The sequence below is a fragment of the Medicago truncatula genome, chromosome 2, assembly GCF_003473485.1.
Source record: "Medicago truncatula cultivar Jemalong A17 chromosome 2, MtrunA17r5.0-ANR, whole genome shotgun sequence".
Classification (NCBI taxonomy): domain Eukaryota; kingdom Viridiplantae; phylum Streptophyta; class Magnoliopsida; order Fabales; family Fabaceae; genus Medicago; species Medicago truncatula.
The window spans coordinates 23,387,138-23,396,944 of NC_053043.1; the positions used below are offsets into that span (position 1 = coordinate 23,387,138).

The 9,807-nt window shown below is 30.8% G+C and overlaps 1 protein-coding gene across 1 annotated transcript; it reads right to left on the reverse strand.

Annotated features, from left to right (window-relative positions):
- Positions 1 to 3,551: 3,551 nt before the first annotated feature.
- Positions 3,552 to 7,943, reverse strand: LOC25488300 (cytochrome P450 CYP82D47). Its single transcript, XM_013608367.3, has 2 exons — positions 6,925 to 7,943; positions 3,552 to 4,400 (listed from the first exon to the last, which is right to left on the reverse strand). Exons 1-2 carry the CDS (start codon positions 7,861 to 7,863, stop codon positions 3,765 to 3,767), a joined length of 1,575 nt encoding a protein of 524 aa, XP_013463821.1. The 5' UTR covers positions 7,864 to 7,943; the 3' UTR covers positions 3,552 to 3,764.
- Between the last annotated feature and the right edge of the window lie 1,864 nt (positions 7,944 to 9,807).

Below are 9,807 nucleotides of genomic sequence, written 5' to 3' on the forward strand. Positions count from 1 at the left end.
TATGTGAAAATGTGGTGCTAACTCTTCCATATTCAAGGTTCTACCTGAAAGATTTATATATAGCAGTTGCCAAATGTTCAGGTCTACATGTTCCATAAACACCATCTGTTACTGATCTTTTAATCTATTTCTGAATGTAATATGTAGTAATGTTCAGATATAAAAGGCATGCTCAACTGTCTTTTTAATTTATAGATTTTGCTTATTTCAACTGTCTTTTTTGCTCATATCTCATCTATAGTAATGTTCAGTATATCAAAATTTAAGCTGCAACAACCTGCTTATTTCTAAATCTAATATTTTACTTAATTTATTTTAGTATAACCTGTTAATATCATTTATTTTATTTATATAATTATCACAGTTTATATCACTTGCTTCAGTGATTTTACCAGCTTTTTAAAATTACAATAATTATGAAATGAATCATCTGAAATTGTGCTCATAATGCAGTTTTACCAGATTTCTAATATATTCATTTTTTTCTACGTTCAATAGCTGACAATAATCATGTAGATCTTCTCTAAAAAAAAAATCATGTAGATCTAAAAGTTTTCATGGACATTTCTAAAAATAATTGAACTCATATTTTAGTAATTTTTGTAAACTACAAGGAGTAATTCAAATCTAAGAACAAGATCTACACCAGGAATCAATCTAACTATAATATTAACCATGGTTACTTTGCAATTCATACCTGGAAGGCACTTCAGAAGTTGGAGGATACATGTTTTGGTTCTGCGCTGCTAGAAGGATTTTTGCTGTTGTGGGGCTGTTTTAGCTGCTGTTAGCAGCGCCTCATCTAGGCTGTTCTATCTGTTGGTTGATTTAGTGGGGTGGGTTAGCTATGTCTCTGAAATTTGGTTGTGTTGCTGAATTGCAGGGCCATAACTTCTGTCATCTAGGACTGGTAGTGGCATCTTTTGTTTTCTTTTCCTTTGCTGTTTCAAAAAAAATAATAAAACTATGAAACTATGTCTGTTTATTTGGACTGTCAATATTAACTTCTTAAACCACTTCCCACCTATAAGCCTGAATGAAGAATTAACTGCAATTAATGGTTACATTATGAACAGTTAACGATGGAATGAATATATATGTATATGTATAAGGGAAATGCTAACAAGTGCCCCCGGGGCACTGGTTAAGGATATGAAAAAGGGAATTATATAGTAGTTATGCATTGAAATTGTATAATTAATTGATAATAAAGTCAAAAACAGTTTCCTTTTATGGTAATAATTCCCTTTTATGGTATGCTTAACCAGTGCCCCGGGGGCACCGATTAGCAGGACCCTATGTATAATATATGAAATAGTCTTGCATGTCAATTATTAAATGTAGAATTTTATCAAAATAATGGTTACATCATATCACTTAAAGAATCTTTCTTTAGGAATAAAACAAAATCAGGTTTTGGACAGCGTGCATTTTGGTAGAGAATAAAACCACTATAGTCATTGTGAGTTGATAACCTATAATATTTTATGAGAATAAAAATTAAAAAACCTATAATTTTTTTTTTTCGTTTCTAATTGATAAGTACTAAATATCAACATTATTACATTTCGGATTTATTATAAGAGTAACTTGATAATAACTTTTGTTTGATATAACAAAATTATATCTAGATGTTAACTAATTTACTTCCTATTATTTCATTGTTGACATATACGGAAAAAATTATTTTATTATAGGTTCATCGCACTTAGTATATTGTCAATATGTATGAGGCTAAGGTGCACTTTTATCCCTCTAAGTTTGAAAAAGTTGCAATTTTAGTCTCTTATATGAACAAAAACTACAATTTTAGCCCCCTATAATTTACCCTCTTCGCAACTTTGATCCTTTTGGTCAATTTTGACTTAGTCAATGTGTATGTCGCAGCCCACATGTGTAATCATTCAATTAAAAAAAATAAAAAAGCAACATAATCATTTTTTTAAATTAAATAAATGAAAATGAATTAAAAAAATAGAAAATTAAATTAAAAATAAAACTCAACTTAATCGACATTAAATTAATAATATTAATAAAAATTTATCAGCCAAATCACATTTTAAATACTTTCCTTTACAATTAAACATCACTTATTCAATATAAACTTTGTTGCAATTTAACAAAAATAATTTCATAAATTTTGTTTTTACTATTAATGCAATAACTATCTAAATTTCCCTTCCAATATTGTAAATAATAAACTCTTATTGAACCCGTGCGTTAGCACGGGTATATTACTAGTATGATCTATAAAACATAATCCGTCATATTTCTAACCCTAAAAATATCACACAAATCTTGGTTATTTGATCTTATAAAACATAACCTGTGATATTTAATTATTTATAACCGTAAAAATATCACACAACTCTTAGTTATTCGATCTTTGAGTGTTTGTAGTAACACAATCCTTCTATGGAGGGAATCATATTTCCCACCACTCAACTAACTCTCAAACCGCTTCATCTGATAACGATCGTCTATTAAAGTAAAAGTTAAACTCATACCTTTATCGGTTGCTATGTTTATATTTTCAATTACAATGGGACTGATCATGGAGATTTATCAGTTAGGGTTGGAAACTTAAAAATCATATTTAAGATATGTTTTTATTGTAATAAAAAGCATATTAACATATATCAATTTTATCACAACAAACCAAAACTAGATAGTTTTATATCTATAAATGTTAGAACGAAAAGAATTCGTTAGTTCAAATTATACATCAATTCATCATAGCTAATAATTGAGGAAGAGTTCATCATAGCTAATAATTGAGGAAGAGAGAAAACCTGGAAAGAAAAGAAAAGAAAAATGACGAAGATTTCTGAGTAACGAACGTAAACTTGTAATTGGTCTTTTGATGGAGATAGGACAAAGTGGTATATCGCTATATGTAATAAGTCAAATGCATCTAAAGATCTTTTAAGTTTTTCGTTTTTCCTAAAGTCGTCATTTAAATTTCAAAAGTCCCAAACAAGTCATTTAAGGACGACTTTGAGAAAAATGAAAAACTGAAAGGACCTTTAGATGCATTTGACCTATGTAATACTCCCTCCGATCCTTTTTATTAGAAACAAAAGTGAGAATTTTTTTGGTCCTTTTTATAAGAAGATTGATCAAGTTTCAAGTATGTTTAAAGCTAAATTTCATTTGTGCCCTTATTGATTATGAGAGAGAATATTAAAAGTAAGTTAGTTGATGGAATAAAAAGTAATTAATTTAAGGGTATTCGTAGTATTAAATGAAGATGACTATTTTCAATGTATTTTATTGATGTTGATGTTTTATGTCTTTTGTTTCTTGTATAAAGGACAGGAGGGAGTATTAAGGATGTAATTTATTTGGGTGTGTGTGTGTATATATATATATATATATAGATTATAGTGTGACTGTAATTAAGATTTTCTTATTTTTTATTCGAAAGAGGCCCAAAAGCCCAACCGTCAATTAGGAGTCTAATTTTAATTATCATAAAATAGGATAGTATTTGTTAAAGATTGAGATCTAAAAATTGAAATAAAATAAAATATGAGAGATAAAAACTGCAGAAGAGCAATATCAATCTTAATTAATTTATTTAGGAAGATAACCACTGCAATAGAACATGAGTTTTGACTTTGAAGAAAATTATGGACTCAAATATATCTAATCTAAACAATATTTATTGCTAAACACACCGTATACTCGAAAACAATTTGCACTTTATCATGAACATGTACTAATTCAAGGTTAATGCTTGCAAATGCATTCTATTTAATAGGCTAATGTTCCTTGACAAAGAGAAGGTGGTATGGTAAACGAGGTTTAGCTATAACCTCAAGTGGAGTGGTTTTAATGTTTGTGAGTCCAAAAGTTGCACTCATATCAACTTGAGCATTTGAAGGGGTTGTGACTTCAAATGCTTGCAAGAAAGAAGCTAATGCTAAATTTGTCATTTGAAGACCAAATGTTATGCCAGGACAAGACCTTCTTCCACCTCCAAAGGGAAGGAGTTCATAATGTTGTCCTTTAACATCTACATCCTTATGAGTATTTAAGAACCTTTCTGGTTGAAACTCTAATGGCTTCGACCACACACGTGGATCTCTATGCATCTTCCATAGATTCAAAATTAATCGAGTACCTGCTTGGATATTGTACCCACCTACGGTACAATTTTCAGTGAATTGACGCGCACCTGAGAGTGGTCCAGCAGGATATAATCGTAGTGTCTCTTTCACCACGGCTTGCAGGTAGACTAAGTTGTTTATGTCCGATTCATTCACTAGGCGATCTTTTCCAACTTTTTCGTCCAATTCGTCTTGAATTTTCTTCAAAGTGTGGCGATTGTTCAACAATAATGAGAGTGCCCATGTTATTGTTACCGTTGTGGTGTCCGTTGCCCCGGCAATTAACGTCTGCAAAAAAAAAATGCTAGCAACAATATCATCGAACAGTTTCAAGATTTTAATATAATACACCTGTCTATTTTTTTTATATATTTTTTTCCTTTCTAAATACACCTGTCTATTATCTTTTGAGATTACAATGAATTGGATACGTAGATTTTTCTGTTTTTTAGATCTGAACCGTAATCAAATTGGCTTTAGTAAAACTAGTTACGTTAATAATGAAAATCATTTCCTCTTTTCTTTACATAAATTTCTAAATCATTTCCTCTTTTCAATTCTTAATGTAAGGACGCTTGTTAGCACAATCCTAAATTAAATGTCGTCCATTAGCTATATATATCGAATCTTTAAAAAGACAAATATGCATGACTAGTTTTATATTATAAGGTGTATTTGATCCGTTAAACAGTAAGTACTTGACAGAATAATACAACATTAGATAGAGCAGCATAGAACAAACTTTTATGATAGAGTAAATAGTCAATTACCCCCTTGAAATTGTAAGTTTCATCAATTACCCCCCTAAAATTAACGAAATGTCAATTACCCCCCTAAAATTGCATAACGTTAATCAATTTACCCCCTCCGTCAAATTTTTCCGTTAGTAAACATGACGTTTTGCAAATACCCCCTGAAGTTTTACACTTATGTGCAAAATGCCCCCCGAACTTGAAAATTTATATATTATTTTCTTCTCCTTAACTCAAAGATATTAAAGACAAGCAATTAACAGTTAACTTTAATACTTTACATGGCTCTTTCATTTTTAAAGAAGTATGTTATTTTATTTTGATTATGTTATGCCATTTAGTTGTTCAATTCTCCATAAATTATGACTTATTTAGATAGAGACATGCCAATTCACAACAAAGTCAGCTAGAGACATTCATTCCTAATAAATAATTAATTCTAACAGTTTCTTGAGATAAGTTTGAATAAAATTATTCTATCTTAAAAATTGAACTAAACATGCATTTTGCTAAAGTAATATGAAGTTATTAATTATGCGTTATTTTTAGAGGATATATTCTTATTTTAAGCTTAAATATTAAAGTTAACTGTTAATTGTTTGTCTTTAATAACTTTTGAATCAAGATAAGAAAAAAACATATAAATTTTTAAGTTTAGGGGGCATTTTGCACATAAGTGCAAAACTTCAGGGGGGGTATTTGCAAAACTTCATGTTCACTGACAGAAGAATTTGACGGAGGGGGTAAATTGATTAACGTTGTGCAATTTCAGGGGGGTAATTGACGTTTTGTTAATTTCAAGGGGATAATTGACGAAACTTACAATTTCGGGGGGATAATTGATTATTTACTCTTTATGATATTGAATGATTTTTTGTGGACAAATGATTATTTTAGTATTTTATACAACTTATACATGCGATAAAAAGTTGTAATATGGTGTAGTGAGAGACAATAATTTCAGTTTTATCATGTCCCTTGCCTCCAATTTATTGTGTTCTTGAAACAATTTTACAAATCAAACTCTAAAGTTGTTATGTCGTATCCTTCAATTTTTAGCGGAACAAACGCATAATAATGTTAGTTTAACAAAAATATTATTTTATCTTCCATTTATACGGGTTTTTCAATTGGTTTAAATTAGTCAAGTGAGTTTTTGTTTTTCAGAGGAATACTAAAGTGGGTTTTTTTAGGAGGATTGGTCAAATGGGTTTGTCAGTAGTTTTCGGAGGGAGAAAAAGATCTTGTCACATAAGTTACTTAAGAGTATTGTTTTGAAAGAACACAAAAAAAATTGTTTTGAAAATACAATTTATATATTTAAAAGTCATAACTATACAACTTTCTACGTAATATTTACTATTTTTTAATGTTTAAACAATATTTTAAAATTATTTATTAATATTTTCTTTATTATAAATATTTATTTTATATATGATGCATGTGAAGTGATACCTACTCATTATGACCACTATTTTGGATGTAGCTAGTTCAAACATCAATTGTCAAAGTTCAAATATCCACTCTTTCCAAAGAAAAATTGAATTGTTCAAGTAAAACTTGTTAGTCCACATTTCACACTAACATTAGAATATTTAATTGAACTTTGCTTCTCTAAACACAAAACAAAAAAAACTTCAACTTTGCTTTCCATTCAAAAATGAAAAATTCAACCATGCTTTTAATTACAATCCCTACTTTATTTCTATCTTTTGTTTCCCTTTTCTAGATTTTCATTTTCCCGTGAAAAACAATTTTCTTCAAAGTTTTTCTGTTTCTCCACTTTTTATCATTGTTAATAAATAAAGTGTGAATGATTATGTCTTACATCGACTAAAAATGGAGCATACGGTAGATATATAAGAGAAGACCCATAAACTTATTGTTTTATGGTTTTGGGTAAGAGTGTGGTGTTTCTCTCTTAACGGGTCCTAAATGTTTAGCTCATTGCCGCTCCAAGTGCTCCCCGGACTCCCCAACATTAATGTATAAAAAATAAAATAAAAACACAGACTAGAAAACATGGAATTGATAATATATACTAAATTGACTGATCTTACCAAGCATGTAGCTTTGATGACAGTGTCAACATCATAACCATCAAGATGAACACCATGAAGAACAGACAACAATACATCAATGAAATCCTGCTCCATCTTGGTCTCTCCAACATCATTTTTGTTACGATGATCTTCCAACCAACCACAAACAACACTATCCATTTCTCTAGCTGCTTTCTTCATCTCCTTCACATGTCCTCCCAAATCAAGCCATCCAAGAAATGGAATTGCATCACCAACCACAAACAAACCTGTCAAACGAAAAAACTCTCTAAAAACCCATCTCACTTTTCTCACTTCTCTCTCATCACCACTTTCATTTGAGTATCTTTTCCCAGCAATCATCCTCATAATCACATTCAAATTCATATCCCCTAAAAAACGTTTCATCTCCACTTTTAAATCACCCAACTCATGATCAAACCCACTTTTACATAGCTCCATCAATGATTTCTTCACCTCTGAATCCCTTATATCTCGTAGGGTTTCGAATCTTCGAGTTGATAGTAACTCTGAAGCAGTAACCTTACGCATCATTTGCCAGTAATCTCCATAAGGAGAGAACCCGAAATTAGCATAGTCGTGTCCTAATATTTTAGCCGCGGTGAATTTGGGACGAGACGAGATTATTACATCGTGGGTGGTGAAAATCTCCTTGGCTAACTCCCAAGTGCTTACTACAACGGCGTTGTGTACGCCGACTCGAAGGGTGAAGATTGGTCCGTATTTATCGGCTAAGTCTCCTAAGGTTATGTATGGAGGCTGATTTGAACTTCCTAAGAGGTGAAGGTGACCGATCAAAGGCCATCCACCAGAAGCTAAAGGTGGAAGCTTGGGTTGTGCTCTTGCATCACCCCTAAAGAACGCAGAGTATGAAATTAATACTATGCATATAACTCCTGTGACTACTGCGTATAGATACTCAATAGTTACATCCATGGTTATATTTTATGATATGCGTTGTGGTGTGGTATCTTTCCTTCTATGGATATGACTAGGGTAATCACTATATATAGTACTGATTTATTTTTATTGATAGAGCATAGAAGTGAGTGTCTTCGTTTGAACCGCAACATCTATTTTATGTGTGGTATCCTCTCCATTTCTTCTATTTTTGAGAGAAGACACAATTTTTTTTTTAAAAATGTAAAAAATATTAATAATTATGAAACTCACTTAATGGTAAAGTCCTTTGTCTATTTTATGTGTCTATCTCTCTTCAAATTGCATACTTCATTTATTTTGTCAAATTGAGAGGATCGTTATCATTATAATGCATTATTGAGTCTGCCAAATTAAGCTCGAGAAAACTAGCCAACATTATTTCTTTTTTTGGTGGTGGCCGGGGTTTGAACATCGGACCTTGCATATTTTATGTATTGTACATACCAATTGAGCTAAGTTCACGAGGACAACCAACATTAATTTAATACTCCCTCCGTCCCAAATTGTATGACGTTTTGGGCATTTAACATATATTAAGAAATGTAATTAATATTGTATGGGAAAAAGATATTATGAGTTGTTTTATAAAATTATCCTTAATAAATGATATGGGAAAGATAAATGAAATAATTGAAAGAAGAAAGAATAATAAATAATTAAGGATATAATAGGAAAAGTAACATTAATGTTTCATTGGTATTGTAAAGTGACATATAATTTGGGACAAATATTTTTTCTAAAGTGACATACAATTTGGGACGGAGGGAGTATCATGATAAAATACTCACAACATTAATGACATTATTTAATTGTTAAATACTCCCTCCGTCCCAAATTGTATGACGTTTTGGGCATTTCACACGTATTAAGAAATATAATTAATTTTATGTGGGAAAGAGATATTATGAGTTGTTTTACAAAATTGTCCTTAATAAATAATATGAGAAATATAAATGAATGACTTGGAAGTAGAGAAGACAATAAATAGTGAAGGATATAATAAGAAAAGTAACATTAATGATTCATTGGTATTGTAAAGCGACATCTTTGGAAATTTTTTTTCTTTCCAAAGTGACATATTTGGGACGGAGGAAGTAGTAAAAAGGGTAACCACTCAAGAGTAAAAATTACAGATGGACGCCCATACTTTAGTAGAAATTAAAAGTGTGTTTCACAGTAAAAAGAAGTTTAAAAATGGAATAAAGATTGAGCTTAAATATGTAAAAGGTCCCTGTAAGTTTGCGTGTTTTTGGTTTTCGTCCCTATATCTTTTTTTTGTTTTAAAACAACCCCTGTAAGTTATAAACGTTTTGGTTTTAGTCCCTAACGTTAACTTCTGTTACAAAAACGATGAGCTGGAAAACAGAGTCACACATGGTAATCGATGACATGGCAAAACATGCTTATGGGGCCTGACATATGATAAGTGATATGATTTGAGGGACGAAAATCAAAAACGCAAAGTTGCAGAGGGACTAAAGTGAAAAAACGTAAACATAAAAAATTTTAAATGTTAAAAATTAAAGATTGGCTTAAATATGTAAAAGGTCCATGTAAGTTCGCGCATTTTTGGTTTTCGTCCCTGTAAGATTTTTTTTTCTAAAACAAACCTTGTATCTTCATAACATTTTGAAAAAGGTCCTTGCCGTCAGCTTCTGTTAACAAAAACGCAATTGTGGCTAACGAAGCACAGGTGGCAGGCAATGAGTTGGCATATTTTGATGATCTGGCAACAAGTTAAGTTTGGTAAATACAGGGACTAAAATCAAAAATGTAAATTACCACAGGGATGAAATTAAAAAACGAAAACATCAAAATTTGAAATTAAAAACTAACTTTCATTCTTCTTCTTCCTCTCAAATACCAATCTTCTTCTTCCTCTCTATCACTCTCATACCTTGCGCCCTAGAACCAAAAACTTTCTCTTTCAACAATGTC

Excerpts from the sequence above, each read along its gene's own strand:
- LOC25488300 (XM_013608367.3), bottom strand. The coding sequence starts at position 7,863 with ATGGATGTAACTATTGAGTATCTATACGCAGTAGTCACAGGAGTTATA. Across the intron at positions 4,401-6,924 it reads TCATCAAAGCTACATGCTTG|ACGTTAATTGCCGGGGCAAC; the intron begins GTAAGATCAGTC and ends TTTTTTTTGCAG.